The 27,993-nt window shown below is 41.2% G+C and overlaps 1 protein-coding gene across 1 annotated transcript; it reads left to right on the top strand.

Moving 5' to 3' along the window:
• gabrb1 (gamma-aminobutyric acid type A receptor subunit beta1) lies at positions 1–27,902 on the top strand. The gene is made up of 9 exons (XM_027023581.2): positions 1–537; positions 632–723; positions 911–978; positions 9,652–9,872; positions 11,500–11,582; positions 22,099–22,233; positions 24,638–24,790; positions 25,038–25,288; positions 25,386–27,902. The coding sequence occupies exons 1-9, from the start codon at positions 446–448 to the stop codon at positions 25,731–25,733; spliced, it is 1,443 nt and encodes a 480-aa protein (XP_026879382.1). The 5' UTR covers positions 1–445; the 3' UTR covers positions 25,734–27,902.
• Positions 27,903–27,993: the final 91 nt, after the last annotated feature.

Raw genomic sequence — 27,993 nt, 5'->3', positions numbered from 1 at the left:
CAAAAATGCGTATTCTGCGCGGGTCGTGCATGCAGTGAGGTATACTGGACAAAGCGCACGATTTAGGCTGTACGAGGAGAATATCGAACGACTTCACTATAGGGTTCTCCGCATGCTGCAGGGGGAGACAAGAACCCTCACCAGAAGCTGTAGCGTTCGCTCACCGGTTCAAGCACACCGCGCCAGAGGCGATGGGATCTGACCGGCATACTGATACGCTTTGCAAGCAGCGTCCACACGACCTCGGCAACCGCGTCATCGGCGCTGGAAAGCCCAGCAGACACAAGAACACCTCTCCCGCATTCGCTTTTCTATAGAACATCTTGCGTCTGGGGACATTTGCATATTTATGTTGGTCACATCGTCGCGCATGCGTTGCTGAAATTGCGGAACTGCTTCAGACTAAGTTTATTGCTTCAAGGTCTGTCTCTTCTCGGCGAGAGTAATGTGGACGACTCGAGACCACTGGCGCGCGGGGATCTTGTGTCTCCCGGTGGTGATGGCTTTATCGCTTGGCCGTAGTCCGGTTGCGCACAGGTAAGACGTGCCATGCTTGCATGTGGCGTGGTGTTCATATCTGTCTGCCTGCACTCTGCCAAAATTTCTCCAATATCACTTTCCTTTTCTTCAGCGTTAGCGAGCCCAGCAACATGTCGTACGTCAAACTCACAGTGGATAAACTGCTGAAAGGCTATGATATTCGGCTCAGGCCGGATTTCGGAGGTAATGAACTTGGGTTGCAGCACTTGTGTGCACCTCTAAAATGTCCTGTGTGCACCCCTAAAATGTCCTGTGTGCACCACGTCTTGATATGTCTTTATGATAACGTGCGGGATCTAGGGATGATGGATGTCACATGTTTAATGCATCTACCTGTCACGAAACTGTTCCGTCGATGTGCCGTTTGCAGGTCCTCCGGTTGACGTCGGGATGAGTATTGACATCTCCAGTATCGACATGGTGTCGGAGGTGAACATGGTGAGTAGCACAGTTGGCTCTGCATATTGCATATATCTGCCGGCCTATGTTTTGATTTGAAGTTTATTTCTATGTCTGTGTGTTCATGATTATGCAAAATACGGGGTTATGCAAAATACGGGAGCTGTCAAAGTCCTGTCTGTAGATTAGACCTGCAATGTTTCAAAACTTGCTGCATTTCTAACGACAGGATCTCTCTCTCTCTCTCTCTCTCTCTCTCTCTCTCTCTCTCTCGCTCTCTCTCTCTCTCTCTCTCTCTCTCTCTCTCTCTCTCTCTCTCACTCACACACACACTCTACTTGTGGAGATATGTCGATATTACATACAGAGATATAGGACAGAAAAAAACATAATCCTTTAATCATTTTGGAATGTTGTGCTTTAGTGTTTTTTAGAGTGGTTTTAGGGCTAAAATTACATAAGCTTAAATCTTTGTGATTGCACAAAAAAATCACACACACACACACACACACACACACACACACACGCGCGCGCGCACGCACGTATACATCCTCTGAGAAACATACACATGTGCTCTCTTAGGGGTAATAATGCATATCAAACACTACAATGTATTGAGATAATTAGTTCTTGTTAATGAATACTTGATGATGATGATTTAAAATGTATAGTGGTAGTGGTGTGTTTAATGCCTGCTATTACTGATGTAATCCCAAGTATGGATTCTAACAGACATAGAAATATAGTATATATGGTTTTTACTGGTTTTACTTTAACATGATTGCCCTTGGTTTACCATGATCAAGTCATACTAATATACATCTGCAATAAGTTAACAGTAATAGTACAAAGTAATTGTGATGATCATAGTAAAGATGTGCAGGTTTTACTGAAGTGTTCTTGTTACATCCTTTAGTTAACATGCATCTCCCCTGTAGGTGCACTTTTGTTTTCATGTGAAGTCACATTTCCTGTGACCTTTTAGTGAATTATGGATAGTGGCCTATGATAGGATAGGATAGGAGGTGGTACATTTAGTTCTGTTTGAGTGCAAATGCTGGCTTTGCATGGAGGACCAGTGAAAATGAAAAGCAAGTGCAGCTCACCATCAATAGGGAACACAGAACTGGAAGGATCTTAGGGAGCACTGTACTGGACTGAGGTTAGTGGGCACTGTACTGGACTGAGGATTGTGGGCACTGTACTGGACTGAGGTTAGTGGGCACTGTACTGGACTGAGGATTGTGGGCACTGTACTGGACTGAGGTTAGTGGGCACTGTACTGGACTGAGGATTGTGGGCACTGTACTGGACTGAGGTTAGTGGGCACTGTACTGGACTGAGGATTGTGGGCACTGTACTGGACTGAGGTTAGTGGGCACTGTACTGGACTGAGGATTGTGGGCACTGTACTGGACTGAGGTTAGTGGGCACTGTACTGGACTGAGGATTGTGGGCACTGTACTGGACTGAGGATTGTGGGCACTGTACTGGACTGAGGATTGTGGGCACTGTACTGGACTGAGGTTAGTGGGCACTGTACTGGACTGAGGATTGTGGGCACTGTACTGGACTGAGGATTGTGGGCACTGTACTGGACTGAGGATTGTGGGCACTGTACTGGACTGAGGTTAGTGGGCACAGTACTGGACTGAGGATTGTGGGCACTGTACTGGACTGAGGTTAGTGGGCACAGTACTGGACTGAGGATTGTGGGCACTGTACTGGACTGAGGATTGTGGGCACTGTACTGGACTGAGGTTAGTGGGCACAGTACTGGACTGAGGATTGTGGGCACTGTACTGGACTGAGGTTAGTGGGCACAGTACTGGACTGAGGATTGTGGGCACCGTACTGGACTGAGGTTAGCGGGCACAGTACTGGACTGAGGATTGTGGGCACCGTACTGGACTGAGGTTAGCGGGCACAGTACTGGACTGAGGATTGTGGGCACAGTATTGGACTGAGGTTAGCGGGCACAGTATTGGACTGAGGTTAGCGGGCACAGTACTGGACTGAGGTTAGCGGGCACAGTATTGGACTGAGGTTAGCGGGCACAGTACTGGACTGAGGTTAGCGGGCACAGTACTGGACTGAGGATTGTGGGCACTGTACTGGACTGAGGTTAGTGGGCACAGTATTGGACTGAGGTTAGCGGGCACAGTACTGGACTGAGGTTAGCGGGCACAGTACTGGACTGAGGATTGTGGGCACAGTATTAGACTGAGGTTAGCGGGCACAGTACTGGACTGAGGTTAGCGGGCACAGTACTGGACTGAGGATTGTGGGCACTGTACTGGACTGAGGTTAGTGGGCACAGTACTGGACTGAGGTTAGCGGGCACAGTACTGGACTGAGGATTGTGGGCACTGTACTGGACTGAGGATTGTGGGCACAGTATTGGACTGAGGTTAGCGGGCACAGTAATGGACTGAGATTAGCGGGCACTGTACTGGACTGAGGTTAGTGGGCACAGTACTGGACTGAGGTTAGTGGGCACTGTACTGGACTGAGGTTAGTGGGCACAGTACTGGACTGAGGATTGTGGGCACTGTACTGGACTGAGGTTAGTGGGCACAGTACTGGACTGAGGATTGTGGGCACTGTACTGGACTGAGGTTAGTGGGCACAGTACTGGACTGAAGTTAGTGAGCACAGTAATAGACTGAGGATTGTGGGCACTGTACTGGACTGAGGTTAGTGGGCACAGTACTGGACTGAGGTTAGTGGGCACTGTACTGGACTGAGGTTAGTGGGCACAGTACTGGACTGAGGTTAGTGAGCACAGTACTGGACTGAGGTTAGCGGGCACTGTACTGGACTGAGGATTGTGGGCACTGTACTGGACTGAGGATTGTGGGCACTGTACTGGACTGAGGTTAGTGGGCACAGTACTGGACTGAGGATTGTGGGCACCGTACTGGACTGAGGATTGTGGGCACAGTATTGGACTGAGGTTAGCGGGCACAGTACTGGACTGAGGTTAGCGGGCACAGTACTGGACTGAGGATTGTGGGCACTGTACTGGACTGAGGTTAGTGGGCACAGTATTGGACTGAGGTTAGCGGGCACAGTACTGGACTGAGGTTAGCGGGCACAGTACTGGACTGAGGTTAGTGGGCACAGTACTGGACTGAGGATTGTGGGCACTGTACTGGACTGAGGTTAGTGGGCACAGTACTGGACTGAGGTTAGCGGGCACAGTACTGGACTGAGGTTAGCGGGCACAGTACTGGACTGAGGTTAGCGGGCACAGTAATGGACTGAGGATTGTGGGCACTGTACTGGACTGAGGTTTGTAGACAAAGATTAGTGGACACATTATTGGACTGCAGTTAGAGGGCACAGTGTTGTTAGTGGATGCCGATACTGTATTGGACTAAATGAGGAAATAAATGCAAATTTGAACTGTACAAATTGCTACATCCCAACTGAAATTCAAGAGTAGTGTTTATTTCACAGGATGCAATGCCATGAGAGTGCACTCACACCATATCACCCTGTTTGAATATATATGCAACACAGTCTGAAATTGGCCTGGGGCACAAATTCTGTTGTTTTAGCTCTGTAGCACATTGGAAATGGAAGAATGTATCAAACACTGTAGTAGACAAAAAAGCACATCAGGTGCTTCCTTGGAGGGGAGACCATATGAGCTATAGGAAAGACTTGAGAAGAGAAAAGCCAGGTTAGTTTAAGGTTTTAAGGTTTGTAAAGTTTCAGGACATATTCTCCTTCTCTTGTACACATGGTACCACCATTAATGTATTAGTGATGGTAGGAGGAAAATGTGGAGAAAATAGCAGCGTGATCCAGAGTTTCTCACCTCATCTGTGACACACATGGCCTTAGGCCTGTATGGTGACCAGTGCATCTGGCTGAAACTATGGCAGCAACAAGATCTTAGAGTGTTCAGGAACATGGTAACTGCTCTTGTCTAGCCAGATGCATCCAAAAGGATGTCATTTCCATTTGTAGCAGGAAAATGCTCCTAAAAATATATTTGACTTGACTTGGCAAAGTCTAGAAATAAATGTCAAGAGTATTTTTTTGAGGGTTTGACAATTCCAATAGAATTAAGATATGTTTAATTAGTGGTTGAGCCCTGGAGGAGAAGTGGAGCAGGGAAAATGGGCTTTGAAAATCTCTAAGGCAACAGCAATGACCTGTGAAATCACTGCTACCAGTCACAAGGACATGAGGACATATGCAAAATGCACTTGCAGTTTTTGTGCATATAAGTGCAGTCACATCTATGTGCAAATTGAGTGAAGCCGAATATAAATAGAAGAGTGTGGAGCTTAATATTATCCATCATAATACTTTCCTCATACCTTTTAAACAGCTGTACTAATCATTAGGTTGCATGAGAATACTTGTGGTTTGTGTATTGTGTATGTATAAATATGGTGATTAAAGTGGAGCTATGATTCACCTTTCGCAAAAATATTAACACCATGCAACCTGCTGCCTCATTTATATCAAACTCCAGTTTTAGTGTGCAAGTTGTCCCACTATTGTGCACTGCTAGGTTCACAGGACCCCAAATGACCAAAATGCACATCATGAGCACCATGAAGATACTAATGCACTGTAAGGCTACATGGGACAGTTTTATGTATGTACAAAGAGAGGCCCCAAAATAGAGAATTAAGTATGTAGGCCTGATTAAGGAAAGAGAATGAGTAGTTCAGGTAAGTGTGTAGGCCTGATTAAGGAACGCGAATGTGTGGTTCAGGTATGAGACAGGTATCCCAATTGTGCATATAGGTTGTCAACCAAGTATTACAGGGTAGCCACCATTGGACATGTTATGATTTCTCTAAAAGGCAAAGATCTCATGTTTAAACTGAGACTTTTAACCTGTAAGCTGTAAGCAACAGTGTGCCACAGTGATGAGGTATTCAGGGTGTTCTGCACTAAGAGATACCAAGCCCTGGAGAGTAAATAGGAATTTTTCCTTAGAATGAATTTAGCCTAATTTACCCAGAGTTTACATTGGTCTACAGCTCTTCCTTAAGAGAACTGCACCTCTCTGCAGTGTTCATCAAAATCTCCCACTCTCTCTCTCTCTCTCTCTCTCTCTCTCTCGCTCTCTGTCTCTCTCTCTCTCTCTGTCCTTCTCTTTATGCAAACACATTCTAAAATCCCAGTGCGTCATTTGAGCAGCCAATATTAACCGTTCCTTTTTGTGTGTGTAATGTGTGTTTATTTTTTAAACCTATGTTGGTCATTACATCTGTGCACACTAAGTCCTGTGGACCTGTATACACGAAAAGACCACTGAAAGAATTCTCCCCACCCCACCCCAGTCGTCTCTGGGCTTGGACTCAAATCTCCTAGCAATGACTTTGCCTGTACATTGCAGCAGCTCCTCTCGGGCATCTTTTAATCTCTTCAATACATGGGTTCGTCTGAGGCCTGTAGAAGATGAGGAGTGCAGGGGGCGTATTTGATGTGGCACTGGGCCATGTGGGACATCTGGGCTTCAAGTGCTCCCTTCTCCGTGTTGCTTTGTCCTCCTCTCTCCCTGAGCGTGTGTTCTTGCCGTTCCTGAGCCTGTACCTTGTGAGTCTACTTGTGCTTCTGGAAGCTGAGTGCTGTCTCTTCAGCATGCTGGGCCTAGAGAAATGAGGTCATGGGAAAGAGCACTGCAGTGCAGGGGCGACAGCTATTTGCATGGTTCCTACCTTGAATTTGTGTGTGTGTGTGTGTGTGTGTGTGTGTGTGTGTGTGTGTGTGTGTGTGTGCATGTATCAGAGTGCTCTGTAAAGAAGTTGAGGTGCTGGAGTGATGGTTTTAAGCAGTTGTCAGGGGCAACCGCTGCTTCTAATAATAGACCGAGGGAGGCATTTGTCCTAAGCAAACCTGAGGCACACCCACTGGCTTTCTCTCTTTCTCTCTCTCTCTCCCACACTCTCTCTCTTTCTCACTCACTCTGTCTGTCTTTCCCTCTTTGCCTTATTTCTTGCCCTCTTTCACAAACATGCAGACTCTCACACCTCTCATATTATATTTAGTACTAGGGTTTACAGGATTTACTGGATGACAAATAAACATTACACAACGAGAGAGCACTTTATATATGTTCTTTGTTGTTCTTAATAGGAAACATGTGGTTCCATTATGTCATCTAAGCATGTCAACAAGCACAGCCGTTGTCAAGGCGTCAAATGAGTGTCCTGCAGGAGTAATTCTCATGTGCCCTAGATGACTTGAGATGTGACAGAAATGAGAAAGTTTGCAGAAAGTTTGTTTCCCCAAGGCATACTCTGAAGTGCTAACATAAGCATCTTCATAAAGTGCAAACCAGCCTGAATGGTGTGGGTGTGAGTGTGCATGCATGCATGCATGTGTGTGTGTATGAGTGCATGCATTGTGTGTGTGTGTGTGTGCGTGTGTGCGTGCGTGTGTGTGTGTGTGAGAGAGCGAGAGAGAGAGAGAGAGAGAGAGAGAGAGAGAGAGAGAGAGTGTGTGTGTGTGTGTGTGTGTGTGTGTGTGTGTGTGTGTGTGTGTGTGTGAATGTGTGAGGGGAATGTTAACCAAAGTGCTGCAGCACAGATAAGGTAAATGAGGAGGCGTTGCTGGATCAGTCCTCTTCAGAGAGCACCAGCTCTCTGAAATGTTTCATGGGCTTTTAGAAACGGCCCTTCCCTCAGATGCATGATGAGACACCTGGCTGGACAATACAAGTGATCTCTAGGATCTCCATTCATTTTTTATTCTGCCCTTTTTTGATTTGAAATAAAATGAAGTATCTTACATAGGTTGATGGTGGTAAGGGAGGCTGCTGCCGCACTGCAGAGACCTGGATTAGGAACGCGCTTTTCTGGAGCACTGTGAATGAAACTTAGAGGAGGAGCTTTCTCTTTAAACAATAGGATTATACATAAAGCCATTCTGCTCAAAATAGCTATCACCCTGAAATGGAATATTCTCACACTGTAGACCGTTAAAAAGACGCGAGAAGCCCCTAGGCTAGTGGCTGGAATGTTCAAATCACACTTCTCATATCCCATTTTAAATCTTGTGTTTGATTTGATCATCTCTGGAAAACATACAGATTTTATGCAAATCTTAATTAAAGTGTTGATATTATGTGCCTTTAAACTCAAGGACAGGACATATTAAACTAGCCTGGATAGTTGGCTAAGTGCAGCATAACTGTGGTGGGACTAATGAGCACCAGTTGTTTTGCTTCTGTCTTTGTGTGCCATTGTGATTCTCCCACACTGCTGCCATGTGGGAAGTTAAATGACATAAGAAGGTCTGAACAGACAGCTCCTCCTATCAAGATGTGAAACATCATGAGACAGCTTGTGCTTGCTGCCTACCAGTGCACCTGGCTTGCACACTGTGAACTGCAGGGAAAGCTATATGGGGAAATGTGAGCCAGACACGTACTAAAGGACATGTTTTAGACCAGGGAGTATGCACCGAAAGCCTGCATTTGATCCTAGGGCACCACAAATTGTGTTTGACATTAAGTGTGATGTGTAAATTTGTACACCAAAAAAACCCAATTCTGTTTGCAGAATTTGTTTTACTTGTATTACCTGTTTTACATTGTTTACTTTAGCCAGGATAAACTTGCTTTTCAGTGGGTTTAAATAGGTAATCTTTTGTCTTATTTTTCATGTCCATATCCTATGGCCGCTGTAAATCCTTCGCCGGTGTGTCCTATGGGAGGTTAAGGGTATTTAAGTGGTAGTTAATTTGCTTCTTTATTCAAGTGTTTCTCAGCCACTGCAAAGCCTCTGTTGAGCCTGTGTGTGTTGTCTCTACACTCCTGTTAATTATGTGTTAGTTTAGCAGGTGACCACCTCTTATTCAAATGAGAAACGGACTGAATGTGGCATTTCAGCCCGTCTCCTTAAATTTGTTTCAAACATTCAGTTACTTGTCTTAGAGAAATTAGCAGGTAGTGAATTATTGTATGGATAGTTCTTTAGAGGAGAGCCAAAAACAAAATGCACAGATGAGGAGAGACAGAAAGATAGATGCAGAGAGAGAGAGATGGAGGGAGAGCTAGAGGAAGAGAGAGAGATGGAGAGAGAGCTAGAGGAAGAGAGAGAGATGGAGAGAGAGCTAGAGGAAGAGAGAGGATGTCGCTTCTCTGTAGCTGCTTAAATCATGGGAAATGAAAAGCAAAAACAAATTTGCACGCTAAGTGTTACTGCTTTTAGCTCTAAATATTTCTAAATGCAGCAAAGGGAATGCTCTTGTCTAAAGCAAAGATGAAAGATGCCACATCCACACGGACAGTGTATCTATATGTTGCAGGACAGTGTATCTATATGTTGCAGGACAGTGTATCTATATGTTGCAGGACAGTGTATCTATATGTTGCAGGACAGTGTATCTATATGTTGCAGGACAAAAATATTAAGGGGACAAAATCTTAAATCTTTTTTGTTGCATGAAAATATCACTTTAAATTTTAAATTTATCAAGGTGCCTAATATCTGTGATTTTAATTTAATTTAATTTAAACAGGCCTTGTTGTTGACATTTTATGTTCTTAGATTATGGTGTTATGTGAATTGTAAGGTTTATTAGTATCTGATAAATACAATTGGAAGATTATATGTGATATTTATATAGTGCATATAAAACACTTGGTTAATTTTTTTATACATTGCTGTGTTTGCCTGTGACCTGCTGGTTGTTAAAGAGTGTATCCTAGGTAATTAAAGTGTCTCTGTGTTACAGGACTATACCATCACCATGTATTTCCAGCAATCGTGGCGTGATAAGCGCCTGTCCTACACAGGGATTCCCCTGAACCTGACACTGGATAACCGTGTGGCTGATCAGCTCTGGGTGCCTGACACTTACTTCATAAATGACAAAAAATCGTTCGTTCATGGGGTGACAGTCAAGAACCGCATGATCCGCCTGCATCCGGATGGAACCGTGCTTTATGGCCTCAGGTGTGTGGTGTGTGGGCTGGACGCGCATGCTGACTGTTTGTCTCCATGGCATTCATTTTCAGTTGCGGTGATATAAGCCTCCATCTAAACTTTTGATTTCAGACAATGTGTGTGCACTAGCATGTGGCTCATCTTCTGGGCCCTGGCTAATCTGATGCTGCTTTTTTGGAGTTGAAATCCCAGAGCGGAACGAGTGTCTCGTGTGAGTCAGCTTGTGTGCTGAAAGATGAGGCAGTGTTTGCCCTATCTAGGCACTGATGTAGTATGTTTAGAAGTACTCCTCCCCTAGACCTACGCCAACCGATGGCCAGATAGATGAGTGTGGGTAACAAACCGAACAGGAAAAAGAGGATTTTTCAAAATTGGGGTGGAGTTCTTGTTTTTGTACAACAGTAAAAACTTTTGGGAAAAAGATCAAATTGAAATATTTTATGAATATATGACATTCCTAGATAGAAGAAGAAAAATATCTTAAAATATCTGCACTGGGAGACCAAACTACTTTCTCACTGCAGGTATTTCTTTCCCACGGGGCAGCCTACAGACTTCTCACTTGTTCTCTGTTCAGCTCACAGTTCACCATATACCTTAGAAAGCTTTGCAGAGATAGCTTTCTCTCTCTCTCTCTGCTGTATAATTAAGATCTAGTGCACTATTTGGGTCTTAGAAGTGTGGACATTGTCAGTCTAATGTGGAATGTGTGTGTGTTCAAGTGCTCTGTCTATAAATGTTTGTGATTACTGAGTAAATCAATACTTGTGAATACAGTGTGTGTCAAAGCTGGAGTGTGTGTGTGTGTGTATGTGCGTGTGCGTGTGCGTGCGTGCATGCTTTGCCTCTGTGAGGAAGGACAAAGAGGAAGGACAGCATTGTACCCAAAATGCATCTGGGACTCCAGATGTATCATAAGGTGCTACAAAGTCCGGAAGTCACTCACTGAAAGGGCTGTGTGTGTGTGAAGCAACATTAATTAAAGCAAGCGATAATTAAGATCCAACTTGAGACCGGAGCATGGTGGAAGCCATGACTGGGGCAGTGTGAAGGCAATTATGGGAAGAGGAAAGCGAGGGAGGGAGCTTGAAAGCACAGCACCGTGAGAAAGAATGAAAGCTTCGGGGGGGGGGGGGGCTTTGAGGGGTGAGTGTATAATTATGATTTTGTCTGTCGCAAGAACCAAGCGGTACCTGAGGTAATATTTATGTCAAAATGCTCAACATATTACCCGGCATTATTGCACAGTGCATCTATGTATCTATACTTACTTTTAATGTTATTATTGTTTACCCTTATTATGCCAGGTTTTGTTGTACAGTCATAAACAGAAGTAGATATGTTATCTGTTAGATATACTGATCACTGCATGGTGTCAGCCTCTTCCACTCTGCTCCCCATTTGTTCAGTAAGAAGCATCATGGCTGACCTGCATACAAGCCCCCCCCCCCCCCCCTCCCCGAAAAGGTACAGATAAAAAAAAAGTTTTATCTGTACCTTTTCAACACAGTGCAGCATCTGTGCTAGCTTTAATACTGATGTTCTGTGCAGGAACCTTTCTTTGATTTAATCTTATATTTTGCGGAGGGCTGCCGTTTCTGAATTGCGTTTGTATTAACTGATTGTTGCTGCATAGGATAACTATAACGGCAGCCTGCATGATGGATCTGCGTAGATACCCTCTGGATGAGCAGAACTGCACCCTGGAGATCGAAAGCTGTGAGTCCTGTTTAATGTTTATTGGAAGTATGATTTTACAGTTATCCTCATTATAATGATGTGATACTCTACAGAACATTGTCACATACATATTCTATGACCTACAAAAGCTTTTTTATATAATAATAATAATAATAAAACACATTTCATACATTGAATAAAGGTAATCCAGAAATAATGCAGACATAATAAAATAACAACAAATAAGAGCAATGCATTAATGCATTAATAATAATTAAAATGTGCAAGAAAAAGGTACATAGAAGCAATATGCAATGCATAAAAATACAACTAAAATAAAAGTAATATACCAGTAAAAAATAAGGGAAATAAATAAAATTGTTCAATGGTAAAGGAAATGGTAAAATAAATTTTCAGCTGTTCTATTAGAATCAGTGACAGAAGGAATCTGACAAATATTTATTGGTGGAGTATTCCAGCTCTTTAGTGCATACTTAATACTGATGCTGTGTACAGGAACCTTTCTTTGATTTAAATGGAACAATGCCTCTCTGCTGTTTTAAGTTTCATATGTAGAATATGGAGAAGGCTAGCACTAGAAATTTTAAGATGTGATTTGGAACATAGTCTGTCAGGTATTCAGAAATGAATGAAGGAGTGAAACCATTAAGAGATTTAAAAACAAGTAATAAAATGTTATTGTCAATTCTAAAGAAAACAGGAAGCCGGTGGAGTAAAACTGGTCTAATATGATCTTGTTTTATTGTCTGTGAATTTTCTTGCTGCTACAGTTTGCATGAAGTGCTGTGAACAGTGCATTAGGGTGCTCAGCACAAAGGAACGCATGGATCAGTTCCATACCACCTTGCAGACAGAGATATGCTCTCACTTGTCATATATTCCTTCAATGATAGGTTGCAGTTTCAGTTATATAATTAAAATGTGGTTTAAAGTTACCTTGACGTCTAGAACTGCAAACCTTTTTTGTCTATACAGCCAGATTTCTAAGTCTTCCCTGTGCATTGCTACCAATTACAATTATTTCTGTCTTGTCTACATTAAGTTGTAAATTGCTGTTCATTCAGCTAACAATTTGGGCAGATTACCAATTTATCTATATTTGTCTGGTGCTCAAATTGTGTATCATTTGCATAACTATGAAAATAGATTCCATGCTTCTTAGTAATCTAACCTAATGGCAACATGTACAAAGATAATAAAATTATCCCAAGTACATAGCCTTGTGGCACACCACAGAGAATAGTTTGTCTGAGGCATGTTCACATATACTTACAAAATAATGTCTTACAGTTAAATATGTAGAAATCCAGTTTAATACAGTTCCATAAAGACCAACCATGTTCTCAAGCTGTGTAAGAATCATTGTACCAAATCCATAAGCATCAGCACTGAAACTCCATGAGCATGTATTCTCATTTACTACTTTCACTAATGCTGTTTCAGTGCTGTAATTTGCACTGAGGCCAGACTGGAATTTTTCATGGATGTTGTGCTAATGTAAGAAATCATTAAACTGTGAGAAGACAGTTGTACTCAAAAATGGAAGGTTAGCGATTGATCTGTAATTGCTAAAAACTGAAGAATCAAGGTGTTTCTTCAATAAAGGTCTTACAACTGCTGTTTTTAAGTGTGTGTGGGGAAAAATGCCTGTTTCCAAAGAATAATTTACAATGTCCAACATAGTAAGACATAGGCTGTTAAATACTACTTTAAAAATGTTTTTGGAATAGCATCTAAAACACAGAACTTTTCAAAGTTCTGATTCTCTCATCTTTTAAAAACTATTCATAGTGTTTAGCTATTGTCCACTACTGGACAGTACTGGTACTTTTGAAGTTATTAAATGTGGCAAAATATTGGTGAGTTTTGTATTACATATGCAAAATCGCACTTCAATGTCAAGACCTCATTGAGATAAACCTCTTGGAATGTGTCCGTTGTCATTTTGAATTTTGAAAGATACAATTATGTGCAAAATAATAGCAGTGTGTTTTTAAAAGAACTGAGAAGAAGCTCAATCCTCATAGTAGTATTTATTTCCATATACACAAAGGCACTGGGAGCACTGCACATTCAATTCCAAATGAAAAAATGAACGAAATATAAATTTTTAAACTGAAAATGAAGAAAAAAGAATAATGGACTGTTCAAAAAAAAAAAAAGCAATGTCTTCATTTTCATTTACAAACTTGAATATTTACCATATAAACTGAAAGTTGTTTATAGATTTAGCTTTTCTGTTGATCAATGAACTAATATTTAGTTGTATAACCTTTATTTCTGATAACTGCTTTACATCTGTGTGGCATGGAGTCAACTAACATCTGACAACTGCGAACAGATATTCTAGCCCAAGCTGACTGGACTACATTCCACAGTTCTTCTGCATTCTTGGGTTTTGCATCAAAAACAGCATTTTTGATGTCACTTCACAAATTCTCAATCGGATTGGGGTCTGGGGATTGGGCTGGCCACTTCATAACATCAATCTTGTTGGTCTGGAACCAGGATGTTGCCAGTTTGCTGGTGTGTTTTGGGGTCGTTGTCCTGCTGAATCACCCATTTCAAGGGCATGTCTTCTTCAGCATAAGCCAATATGACCTCTTCCAGTATTTTGATATATTCATACTGGTCCATGGTGCCTGGCATGCAATAAATGGGACCGACTCCAAAGTATGAGAAACATCCCCAAACCATTATGCTCGCACCTCCATGTTTTACAGTCTTCACGGTGTACTGTGGCTTGAATTCAGTGTTTATAGGTCGTCTCACAAACTGTCTGTGGCCATTAGACCCGATAAGAACAATCTTGCTCTCATCTGTCCATTGAATGTTGTGCCACTTCTCTATGGCCAGTCAATGGCCAACTTTGGCAAACTGTAATCTTTTCACCACATCTTTTTTTCAGCAATGGTACTTTACGAGGGTTTCTTGCAAATAGTTTGGCTTCACGTAGGCATCTTCTGATTGTTGCAGTACTCACAGGTAACTGAATATCTTCTTTGATTTCCCTGGAGCTGATCATTGGATGTTTCTTTGCCATTCTTGTTATTCTATGATCTACGCGAATGGTAGTATTTTTTTTCCTACCACGTGTTTTGGGTTTTGTTTGCCATTTTAAAGCATTTGAGATCATTTTAGCTGAGCAGCCAATTATTTTATGCACTTCTTTATATGTTTTCCCTTTGCCAATCAACTTCTTCATCAAAGTTCTTTCTCCTTTGGTACAATATCTGGAAAGACCCATTTTAGTCACTGAGCAAGGGCTAAAACCAGCAGGTACGACATTTGCTGCCCTCCTTCTTTAAATAAGAGCCATAATTGACACCTGTTTCTTCATAGAATGAATGACCTCACTAATTGAACTCAACACTGCTATTAATTTCAACACGCCCCTTTCATTAAATGAGTCAATTACACCCAATTAGCAGCATGCATGTCATGACCATTGATTCTGTTGGTTGCCCATTACTCGGCTACACCTAGTCATGATTTTTTTTCCCCCCATGTTGTATTATCTTTTCTGCCAAAATCAGTAATTAAATACATTAGTGATGTTAGACTGCTGCTATTTTGCACATAACTGTATGTCTGTCTTTGTACTGCACAGTTATGAATGTTAATATGATTTTTAAGAATTTCATAATGAATAATTTTCCTCAATTTCTATTCTGCTTTGAGGCAGTCCATTTTCAGTTGGGTTATCTATTCATTTTTCTAAGGCATTTTTATGGTCAAGGACTTCTCTGTAGTTCCTTCTGGTGCAAAACACTATCTAAAACAGATCTTAACCATGTCATGTCTTCTTGAGTTAACATGTAAAGAAAGTTTGTAATGTTCAGTGTTACTAAAGCTGCTGTTTGTATGTTAAAATATCACTTTTCTTTATGGTGTTAGTATGTCAATAAAAACATGTACATTTACATTTATGGCATTTGGCAGATGTTTTTATCCAGAGAGACTTTGTCATTTACTCATAGAATGTATACTAGCAAGTACAGTCAGTCAGAATTTAAAATACAGTTGAAATAGAATACTGTTAAAATACAGAGATCAATGCTGATGCCTAGAAGTGCAAAACACATATAAACTCTATCTCAGACAACAATAAGTACAATAAATAACAATAAATAATACCTTACAATAAGTACTAGAGTTTCAGTTACTTGACATAGGTGCTGGATCAGTGTTCATTTAAATAGTCCACAAATAAATGGGTCTTCAGTCTGCATTTGAAGGGACTTTGCTGTCTGGACAGCCAGCAGAAGTTCATTCCACTATCTGGGAGCCAGGACAGATAATGGTCTTGAAGCTTGTCTTCCATGAGACTTGAAGCATGGTGTTTCAAGCCAAGGTTTGAAGTACGCGAGGTATGGATTGGGCTTTGACCATTGACATCATGTATGGAGGGGCTGGTCCATGTTTGTGTTTGTAGGCAAGCATCAAGGTTTTAAATGTGATGGGGGCAGCTAATGCAACAGCAGAGTGAACTTTGGAAGATTGGAGACCAGTTGTGCTGCTGCATTCTGAACAAGTTGAAGAGGTCCTATGGCTCTTAGAGGAAGACCAGCAAGTTGCAAGTTGCAGTAGTCTAACTTTGAGATTAGAAGAGACTGCACAAGCACCTGGGCAGCTTCCTGCAAGAGAAAAGGCTGAATCCTTCGTATGTTACAAAGGAGAAATCTGTAAGACCGGTCCAGATTTGAAACATGAGTTGAGAATGACAACTGGTTGTCCATAGTTATGCCCAGGCTATAAGCAGCTTCAAATGGTGATACTAGGGAGTTCTCGAAGGAAATTGTGAGGTCATGGTAATGGCTGTGAGTTCCTGGGAGGTACAGAAAGTTTGGTTTTAGGCAGTGGTAGCTCAGTGGATAAGATACTTGACTAATAATAAGAAGGTTGCCAGTTCAAGTCCCACTGCCACTGTTGGGCCCCAGAGAAAAGCCCTTATGTGCTCAAATTGTACTCATAATTGTAAGCCTTTGGATAAAAGCGTCAGATAAATGTAAATGCTTAATGTTGGTTGACCTTCAAGTGGTGGGCTGTCATCCATAATATAATTATTAAATATAATAATTGCTGCGATACATCTGTGTCAAAGGGTGGGAAATAATTAATTGTCAGCATAGCAGCGGTAAGAGAAGCCATGAGAAGATATAAAAACACCAAGAGAATGAGCATACAAAGAGAAGAAGGCCTAATATTGAGCCCTGGGGGACATGGGTGGACAGTCTACATGTTAACTGATACGACTGTTCCTCCAGATAGGACTGAAATTATTTCCATGCAGAGCCAGTCACACAAAGGCTGGAGAGAACAGGAAAATGTTGTGGATTACTGTGTCAAAGGCTGATGAAAGGTCCAGAAGAATCAAGACAGTGTGACAGCTTTGGCAGTATGAAGTTTCTCTGTTACTGCTATGAGGGCTGTTTTTGTTGAATGCGCCAGGTTGTAGCCAGACTGATTGGGATCATGGAGCTGGTTCTGGGTGAAGAAAAGAGATAATTGATTTTGTAATTGATAATTGAATTGATAATTGAATTGTAAACTGCTCATTCAAGAACTTTTGAGAAGAAAGAGAGAAGTGATACCGGTCTGTAATTGGTTATGTTGGAGCTGTCCAGTGTTGCCCTCGTTATGATTGGTCCCACCCTGGCAGTTTTGAACGCAGTTGGTACATGTACAGAGGATAAGGAGTTGATAATGATGACTGAAATGAAAGGAAGCAGATCTCTTGAGATTGTCTTGAACATAGTGGAAGGAATGGGATCCAGCAGACATGTAGTCGTATTGCTGGAAGTCAGAAGTTGAAGAATTCTGAGGAGAGAGGAGAAAAAGAAGCCAGAGAGTTGGATATAGAGGAATGAACACTGGTTGGAAGAGTGGGAACACAGGAAAAGGACTGGTGGATTGCTGCATAGAAAGTGATGAAATCCTCAGGAGCAAGAAATGAGGCCTCCCTCATTCCCCTCAAGGGGAAGGTTAAGGAGAGAAGAAAAAATACTGAAGAGCTTGCATGGATCAGATGCTGATGATTCAAATTTCCTCTGTAGTAGGATGACTTTGCAGATGTTACTTCTAGTGAGAACTTGGAAAGGAGAGACTAGTATGAGCTGAGGTCTGAATCTAGGCGAGGTTTCCTCCACCGCCTCTCTGCAGTCCTTGGTTCTCTCCTGTGGCAGTGGAGAGCTCCTGTTAGCCAAGGGGCAGGTGGGGGAGATCTTGCAGGTCTAGAGGAGAGGGCGCACAAATTAATCGATGAGGAGAGTGTAGAAAGGAAAGTATTATTAACTGTATCCAGGGGTAGAGAAGAAAGAGAGTCAGGGTGAGGAAGGGTGGACAAAATGGTAGAAGTAAGGGAAGAGGGAGCGATTGAGCATAGATTTTGACAGAAGGAGGAAGAATACATTGGGGAGGTATGGATGGAAAGAGTAGGGAGGGAGAGAGAGAAAAGGATAGAAAGTGATGGTCTGAGAGGTGGATGGGGTGGCTGTGATATCTGATAGTATGGTGGTCTGGGTGAAAATTGGACATCCAGACAAAAATTAGACATACTAAAAGTGCACAGTAGTGATCAGAGAGGGCGATATTCAAAATTCCATTTATGTAAGCCTTGTGTCATGACTAAATCTAGTATGACCATGATTATGTGCTGAGTAAAATCAAACACGGTTAAAAGTTCAGTAGTTTTTTTTGTCTTTTTGAGGCATTAACAACATTAAAATCATCAGTCACAAGAATCCTATTGTGATTAGATACACAACTGGACAATAGTTCATACAATACTGTTAAGAAGGAGCGTGTATATTTGGGTGGATGATGGACAACTACTAGCAGTACTAGTTCTTGAACTTTAAGTACAATGGCAGAATATACCAAAGAAAAAGTCTGGTTAGCTGGGTGCAGTGCCTAAGATGACACCAAGTCTGGTTGGCTTGGTGTAGTCCCTCAGGTGACACCAAAAGGGTGGCAGTAGATCAAGCCTGGCCATTGCTTTCAAATGTCGGATGTACCTTTAGAACACATTGGATCATATGACATTGAATTACATTACTTTGTTTTACATGCATGTCAGTGTTTGATTCTTTCCCTAACTGCAGTTTCACTAAGGTAAAATGAGTGGTCATCAGAAACAAATATGTGAACCAGCACTGTGGACTTGTCTCCACTCTTTCATTTGCTGAAAAGATGTGAAGTGTAAAATAACCATTTCCAGTGTTTCTTAAACTCATAGCAATAGAAAACTCTTGTTCAAACATGACCTAACCAGAGTATCTACTACCCTGTGGATCTTCTGGTGAAACACTCTATACTAAAAATGTGATTGGCATGTGGCAATTACTTGTCTTCAGAGCAGAGGTCAACATTTAGTCAGCATATTGAACTTCACAGTGCCTTTTGCCCCCAGTGAATGGACAAATCTGTGGTTCTGTAAAATAGGCATCTTTTCAGCCTTGTGAGACACTGCATCTTTAAATGTTTTTTCAAGGTCAAGAAGTTCTGTTACATACTGTGTGTACAAAAAAAGAAAATAAACATCTGTTTTGCTGGGCAAAAAACCCAGGGGGAGATAGAGATGTTGTGGATGCTGCCAGTCAGAGGAAGTCAGAGCCAAATGCTGGAGCTGCTGCATTAAGGCACACGGGGCCCTCCACATCACCTTGCCGTCAATAATAGATTCCACCTGCGTGCCAAGCTGCTGCACTCCCCAGGCTCTCTAGCCAGCCATGGAAATGCAGTGTGAGGTGTCTGCTCAATCAGCTCCCTTACCCCAACTCTTATGTACTACTGATCAGCCTGTGCAGAAATTAACATGGCCGAATGCTCGCTGTCTGCCTGCTGTCTTCTCTGTTCTGGGAGAACAGAAGAGTAGCCTTAGTCTCCTCTTGGATTTCCTTTATTGGCATGCTTTGGAATACAGCCAGTAGCACAATTCCATGTAAGCATTGCATTCCCTGCCCAGAGGATGGCGAACTCTTGATTTGGTGTGCCAGACTCCTCCACACAGCCAAGGCACATTAGTACAACGTGTCATGTATCATTAGCCATGCCTGGAGAGAGGACAACTGTGCTAACTGATGCGTTTTGTTTTTTTTCGTTTTCAACATGGCTTACTCTGTCCCCCCCCTCCCCCCCACCACACCCCCAACCTGGGCTTCTGTCTCTCGCTAGCTGACGGACAGTGGTTGTAATTGGGTGTGCACTCTGGCGGGCAGTCGGCTGTAATTCTGTGAGGCCAATGTCATGTCCGAGCTAGAAGACACAAATCACAACATGCGTTAGAAACCGCATTGCTAACATCTCAGCGAACACGCTACAGATCACTCTGGTCGTTCTCTCAGGATTTGCATGTTCCCATTGGTTGGGTATGTTCACATTGCCGATTAATATGCTTTTAAGCAGGGAATGATGTTTCCTAACAGTTTATTCAGACTCACCTTTGACATGAATGTTGAACTGGGCCCTGTCTCTGACTCTGAATATTAGTACCAAATTGAATATGGCCAAAAGACTCAAGTTTTAGTGTTTGTAGTCATGGTGACAGTCAATGATGTCACCTAGACTGTATCTTCTATGACAAAATTGGATAAAGAAGATAAATGGCTTCTGTCCCATAATGAAGCTATAATGTGCCAGGGCCCTCTGTTCTTTGTAGATAATGGCAAAACTACAGAGAGGAAAAATCCCATTAGCCCAGTCTGAGGAATTCTCACAGAGATGTTCCCACTCTTACAGCACTGGGCATTCACATTTTGAATATTATGAAATCAGATCAATATCTTTACAGGGGCCCATTCCATATAGTTACCCTCAATATGAGGGACTATTCTTTAGCATTCCTAACCCCTAAGCCATATTAGCACTCTTAAATTAAGTAATGACTATGATGTGACTGACCAATTACAGACCCCAATTCTACAGATTTGTCTTTTTTGCTTAGTCATGAGTGCACCTACAAAGTACCTACAGAGATTTCTAAACAAAAGAAAAGTTAATGAGGCAGGAGGAGCAGGGGTTGAGATGAGCTTGTTCTCACTCAAGAGATGTAGATGCAGCTTAAATTTAAGGCTGATGCAGTCATGAAAGATTACAATTTACATTACGACATAAAACAAAAAGCTGTTAGAGAGCATGTTCGCAACAACAACAGCACAGAAAGGTGCAGCAGTGCAAGCAAGTTTTATTGTTTCCAACGAAATAGCAATTACCAATGGCAAATGTGCCTTATGCCCTGTGCTGTGTGGAGAGACAACCACTACCACATCAGTATTCTTAAACCCACCCTCAACGACATATCAAGCTCAATATGTCTGACTCCAAATCGGTCATTTACAGTCTCCTCCCCCGTATATACCTTCTCATTCGCTTTGACACCAACTCAGTATTCTTACTGCCCATCTTTCACAATGTGACCACTTTTAATAGGATATGAATAACACTCCCTCACAGCTTTCCAACTGTAATCATGCTCAACACAACTTGAGTGACCCCAGTTCAGTGTTTCTACCTGCACCCTTCAGCTACAAAATCACTTTTTTATGACTAACCCCAGATTAGTATTCATTCTTCCAGAAAGAAAATTCAAACCAGTCAAATCCCCACCAGTGTTTCAGTGATATGATAACCTTTGGACATCATCAGTCACATGGTAACAATAAGTTGATACAAACAGTGAGGCACCGTGTTAAAGCAAATGCCCAGTGTGCTTTGCAAACATGATACATGGTTCAATGCCTCAATTGTAAATGTCCTGTCACTACTGACCTGTAGAAGGGTTACCAATAAGGGAGTTGTTTCTAAACAAGTGCTGGTGAGTGCAGAAGTAAAATTTATGTGAGTTTGAAGTATTTAATTCTATAAATCATGAGTGGTGTTTTGCAAATTTACTAATTACTCTTAATTAACTAATTAATGAATGAATTAAATGTATTTAGTTTATTCATAGATGTGAAAGAATCTTAGAACTACATACAATAAGGAAAAATAAAATAAAGTAGCTAAAATTAAGAAAAGGCACTTCTTTTGTGTTATGTTAAAACAAAAGCGAGAACATCTTGAAACACTTCAGAGTATTGTAGGCCTACCAGAACAACACTAAGGACTAGCAACAATGCTAATCAATTACTGTATATTATAGCTAGCTACAGTAGCTAATAACTATAAAAAAAATCTCATATAGTAAACACACTAGAACATAACATCTATGAGATAATTATAACATTTGAAAGTTGCTTTTGTTGTTTTAAAATGTGTTTGAAGACAAGTTGACGAGAACACTCTAAATGAACATGGCAGGGAACCAGATGGTTTTATAACAAAATGATGCCATATGGCAGTGAGCAGTGAGCATACCTTCCACGTCTGTAAACAGGCCCCAGTTCACAGAGCCTTAAGGACTGCAGCCAAACACGGATATGAACGATCAAATTTTATAGTTTCACAGTATTATGAATTTTGTTGCCCTGTAAATAACTGAATTTCTCTCTCTCTCTCTCAATCTCTTTCTAAGCCCCTCTCTTTCTTTTCACAGATGGTTACACTACAGATGACATTGAGTTTTATTGGATGGGGGGCAGCTCAGTGACAGGGGTGGACAACATTGAATTGCCACAGTTCTCCATCATTGACTATGAAACATTGTCTACCAAGGCAGTGTTCGCCACAGGTACAGCATATCTTCTCACCACTATGTAACGTCATGCTGCATGTTTAAAATGCAACAGTTATGCACAGTATTGCTTTTCAAAATGATTTTCGACCTTTGTGGTGGGGGGCACAGGGATACTATGCCTGCTACCCTGCCTTATGTAGCATGTACTGTATTATCTACTGAAGCTCATGCAGCAACCTGTAGAATAATTAGTTAGGAAGTGATGAGAACTTTTTTCTTGTGCCATGGTGCTGCTCCTCTATGACAAACTTAATAATTCTTTGGAGCAGTGGTGCTTAACCATTCAATCGAGCAGTAGTACTTAACCATTCTATGGAGCAGTTGCGCTTTGGCTGTCTTGCCAAACCAGTCTATGGGGTAGTGGTGTTTTTGATGTCTACTCAGAAAACGATCCCTAGCTAGCACAAATAGGTTAGAGTCCAAAAATACCTTTAAACCACGGCACTGCCAGAAATAAGTGTCACTGCTGAAACATAGACTGAAAGATACAATATATTACAATACTATGTCAGTTGTTACTAGACAGGACCGTTCAAGTGCAGGTATAAAATCTTCTATCAAGTGCATGATTAGGCTGTACTTTGTGTGACTGTTCTTTGAGCTTTAGACATAAACAACCCATCTAACATGCAGTCAGTATTTGGAGACTGAGTTTTGTTTTTCGTACGCCAACACACTTAAATCTAACAAGAACTAGGAGTGTTCAAGTGCAGAATGTCAGCTTTAATTAAAGAATATTTACAGATTGGATAAACCACACAAAAATGGCAACCTTTTTATACATAGTCCACCCATTTTAACTAGCCATTTATAATTGGCTGAAAAGTTGTTGTTGCATCATGAATTCATACAAAAGAATCATAGTGAAGAGTAGATTCTAGTTAATACTGCTGTTGTCTCTACATAAGGGCCAAAGTGTGAATGCCATGTAAGTAGTCTAAAAAATTATAGAATACAAATGCAGCCAAAACATTTGATGTATCAAAATCAAACGTCTGATACATTGTTAAAAAGCATCTGAAAAGAACATGGCTGTAGAAATAACATACAACCCGAGAGACCTGAGTGACATAACTGAAGAATACATTTAATCATCAAGAATATTATTGAGATGCAAGATGTCATGTACTACTGTTATACTATGTTGACAATGGTATTTGTAGCTGCTAATGAAGCTGGCTTACTTGTTCATACAGATGAGACTGTTGACAGTAGCAGAAATATCATTTCTGAAGCACTTAAATCCTATTATCTTAAATCCTCTGATCCAACCAAGTGCCTTAAAAATGTTTATAGTTCTTGCAGCAAGACTTATGTTCTACTAAACCAAGTACGAAGATTCTTAGGGCCAAAAAGTAAAATGTTCTCGACTAGTCAAGTCAATTGCCCAAACCCCACTGAGTATTTCACTCACTGAAAGCAGTACTAAAGTCCAAGGCTCCCAAAACAGCATAGGACTGGAAAACAGCAGCATTATAGGCTGTCAGCAATGAAGACATATTATGGTCCAGAAGTCTGCCCTAGAAGTGAAGAATTTAGACCTCACATATTTTGTCAGCACTCAGGAGAACAGTTTGGCCTCAAGTTGCTTTGTTAAGTTGTCTTGACAATTTTACAAACAGCTGGAAACTTCATTCTGAGCAGCCAAAGCACCACCAGTAATGGCAAATCCGCACTGAAGACCATACCTATTGAGTTAATACCAGGGATTAGTCACCGAGATGACAGCAGTTAACTGTGTATGCTAGGAGCACGTCTGAGGTACCATTTCAGTGGACCTGTGGTGAAGCAAATGGTGTACAAACAAGATACATTTCATTTTCTTATTAGAATTTTCTCAAAGATTCTCAAAAAAAGTGTTACTTTTAAAATTATGCAGTATTTAATTACATGTATCTAGTATTTACATTTTTATGGTTTTGATCAGTTGTGAAATAAACCTCTCGCTAATAAAAGCAGACTGCACTGGGCCTTGTTTCTGGTGGTTTCTTTAGGCGGTCTGCAACCAAAAACTAAACACTACCCTCTTATATTTAAGAGGTTCATTATTTGTGCATTTACCTTTGGTCAATTGAAATGGGATAAAAAGATCTGTGGTTAAAAACCAATATTTTTCAGTTTAACCTCAAAGAAATGCATTAATTTCAACTCCAATGTGCTGAAGAAGAAACTGTTGTTGTTTAATTACTGATAGATGGCACTGTATGTGTGTTTGTATTTCTGATTCCTGGTTTCGTAACGGTTTATCTAGGCTATCGAAGGATGATAGAATTGTCCTAGCTCTTGAATTGTAAATGTTTTGAATGTAATTCTGTCTAGGCTGTACAAGGTGCTAGCACATTATTATTGTGAGTGTGTGCCAAAGATCTTGTTCTCTTCTTCTCCCTATTTCCCTAAGGTTCCTATCCTCGTCTGTCACTGAGTTTTAAGCTGAAGAGAAATATTGGATATTTCATCCTGCAGACCTACATGCCCTCAAACCTTATCACCATCCTTTCCTGGGTCTCCTTCTGGATCAACTATGATGCCTCTGCAGCACGGGTAGCCTTAGGTGTGTGTGTGTGTGTGTGTGTGTGTGTGTGTATGTGTGTGTGTGTAACAGTAATAGGTTTAGTGCTGTTGTGGTAAATATTACATCGCATAAACCTCATAAAACAGATAAACCATGTTAAGGTGTGTAAAGTATTCATGCCAATATTTTAAGATGATTATATAATGATAACATTACTGTTATTCCCTCTTGCAAGTTCTATTTACTTGTGCAGGCCATTAGTGTAAGTCTAACTGTATCTCTATAGGAATCACCACTGTACTGACCATGACCACCATCAACACCCATCTCCGGGAGACGCTTCCTAAGATCCCCTATGTGAAGGCCATAGATATCTATCTGATGGGCTGCTTTGTCTTTGTGTTTTTGGCCCTGCTGGAGTATGCGTTTGTCAACTACATTTTCTTTGGCCGAGGCCCCCAGCTACAGAAGAAAGTGGCAGAGAAAGCTGCCAAGAGCAACAATGAGAAGAGCAGGCTAGAAAGCAACAAAGTGCAGGTGGGCAGATCTAACAGTCGGCTGGCTTTTGTAAGGCAGTGCATCTCTTCCCTATTAAACCCTGTCTCTTCCCCATTTCTCTCTCTCCTTCTTACAGGTGGATCCCCATGGGAACATTCCCCTCACCAACCTTGATCTGCGCCTCACTGGGGCTGAGATGCTAGGTGGTCTTGGTGACCCTCGGAACACCATGTTCTCTTATGACAGTGCCAGCATCCAGTACCGCAAGCCTCTTACAGGCCATGACCTGTATGGCCGGCCCACCGCTGCCCTTGAGCGGCCAATCACGCAAAAGAAGAGCCGCTTGAGGAGGCGAGCCTCTCAACTAAAGGTGAAAATTCCAGACCTAACAGACGTGAATGCCATTGACAAGTGGTCCCGTGTCATCTTCCCTATCACCTACACCTTCTTCAACCTTGTGTACTGGCTTTACTATGTCCACTAGGGGGCATAAACCCACACAGCTCAGCTTGTACTCATCAGGCCCATCCGGCTTTCTAAAGCATTGTTTGGATGTGGCATTTGGTTACAAAGGAGGAAGGAGATGCAAAAGTAGTATTTTCTCTGTAAATATGTTAGATTATAGTAATAAATAAATGCATATATATACATAATTTAGGGAAGATAAATATGGTTTATTTATCAATTTAAGTTATCCTACCTTCTATAAAATATCAAATAATCTAGATAACATAGTATTAGTATAATTTAAATAGGACACAGGAATTCAGCACTTTATGTTTTATGGCTCCTGCTTCATGTGATAATTGACCAGTGGGGCTTTGCAATCGTGCAAAGGTGTTTCTCTGTAGTGAAGGATGCTGCCTCCTCACACACCATGCATGTATGCACTTCATACACTCTAAAATGAGTACTAGCTTGCAAACTCATCTCACCATAACTTATTTGTTTGCATTACCCATCATCTTAAGCCCCAAGAGTATGTAAGGGCTTTTTACACTACTTTCGATAAATATATTTTACAATAAGTATGTTTATGGTGGGCAGAGATCCTCTGTGAACAAAGAAAGGAAGACTGACATATATAAGCTTTAAGTCTTTTGTGGGTGTGCTTGTGTGTGTCAAAACACTTTCTGTACTCCATTGAATTCTTTATTAGTTCGCCAACAGTCACACATAGCCATTGTACCCAGTGTCAAAACAGATGTAACCTGGGAGAGTGCAAATGTGCATTTTCTTTCTTTAGACATCAGGTAATAAAAGATGATGTCACCATACTTTCAAATGAGCTGTTCTAGGAAGGATTATACCCTCATCCTTCGAACTGGAACTCAGGGTAAGGTAATTAGAATGGAAATATCTGATTTTGCTTCTTTAGTTTTGAACTGGAACTCAGGGTAAGGTAATTAGAATGGAATCTTATGTCCAGAAGTTAGTATTTTGCTAACTGCATGCCTAAATTATCACACATGTGCCATTACCCTCCAGACACCAACCAAACCATCTCTTAGAAAAATTCTGTAAATTAGATTTTTCCCTGAACTAGTCCATTAAGACTTGGTTTGTTAAATCTGAAGGGTAAATGCTAAGAGAACAGAGGGAGAAGAAAACATTCTCACCATCTCTCCTCTTAATGCCATGTTCTGACTTTGCAGTCCTTCCAGAATTGGGTCCTGTCCCACACTGAGTATATACCACGGAGTTAAACCATCATGACTTAAGAGAGAGCTTTATCCTTGCTAGAAATATACCTATACTAAATGTAGATAAATTCGATAACTTATTTGTTTGCTTGTAACTGTGTTTTGAGTATCCACCTTTCTCATTTACATTTAGCTTGAAACATATTCACTGTGATTGATGTGGTACCCAGGCTCACCATAAAAACAAAAGAAAAACAGAGATGCAGATAAGATCTAAACAATGTGCTGTTACATCTTATGGCTCGGTTTGTGCCTTCAAATCAAAATTGAGCCATTTTACAGGGTTAAACATACAGTGACGTTGTTGACTCTCAGTGAATTCACTTTTTAGAGGAAAACAATATCTCAAGGCTACCATGATAACAATTAACAGGTTACTATCATGGGCTTTTAAGATGCTCTAAATTATAGGCATTGCATAGTTTTGTTAATATGTAGCTAGTAGAGTAACATTCCAGCATGCTGGTGACAATACATGACTGGAAAAAGTGCAGTTTGGGGATTGGCTGTCAACATGGGCACCAGCTTCTTTTTGGTCAAATAGAGACCCAAAACACACACACACACATTACACCAGAATATGGGCATCCATAAGCCCATTCTTACTGGTAATGCATACATATATTACTTAAGACATAAGGACATAATGGAAAAATGTTAACCTACATACCTACCTGGGATGTCTACCACAGCAGATGCCAAAAAGAATTCTAAGGGTCTCTTTAAAATATTCAAATGATGCTATTAATGTAACAGCTGTAAAATGCTTTTGCTTTTTATCATTTTCCCATGCTAATATGCGTGTGAATGAGCTACTGGAATGTATGAGATGGAGAGTCGTGCGTGTGTGTGTGTCTATAAGCCTATGACTGCAAGCACAGTTCTTAAGAATCCTTTGTCCTTAAATGACAAATTTTAAAGGGTTCAAATAAAATATTTCATCAAACCAGTGTCATTGTGTTGAGGATTTCTGTGACCCATGAGTGATCTTTCAGTATACTTGCAAATAACTGATAGGGTGAAAAGGTAAACTGAAGAAAA

This window comes from Electrophorus electricus, chromosome 11, assembly GCF_013358815.1.
Source record: "Electrophorus electricus isolate fEleEle1 chromosome 11, fEleEle1.pri, whole genome shotgun sequence".
Classification (NCBI taxonomy): domain Eukaryota; kingdom Metazoa; phylum Chordata; class Actinopteri; order Gymnotiformes; family Gymnotidae; genus Electrophorus; species Electrophorus electricus.
The sequence above is the reverse complement of the archived record's forward strand: the minus strand, read 5'-3'. Positions and strand labels throughout refer to the sequence as shown.

Coding starts and splice junctions, on each gene's coding strand:
- gabrb1 (XM_027023581.2), top strand. CDS start 446: ATGTGGACGACTCGAGACCACTGGCGCGCGGGGATCTTGTGTCTCCCG. Junction 538..631: donor CGTAGTCCGGTTGCGCACAG/GTAAGACGTGCC, acceptor CCTTTTCTTCAG/CGTTAGCGAGCCCAGCAACA. Junction 724..910: donor GCTCAGGCCGGATTTCGGAG/GTAATGAACTTG, acceptor TGCCGTTTGCAG/GTCCTCCGGTTGACGTCGGG.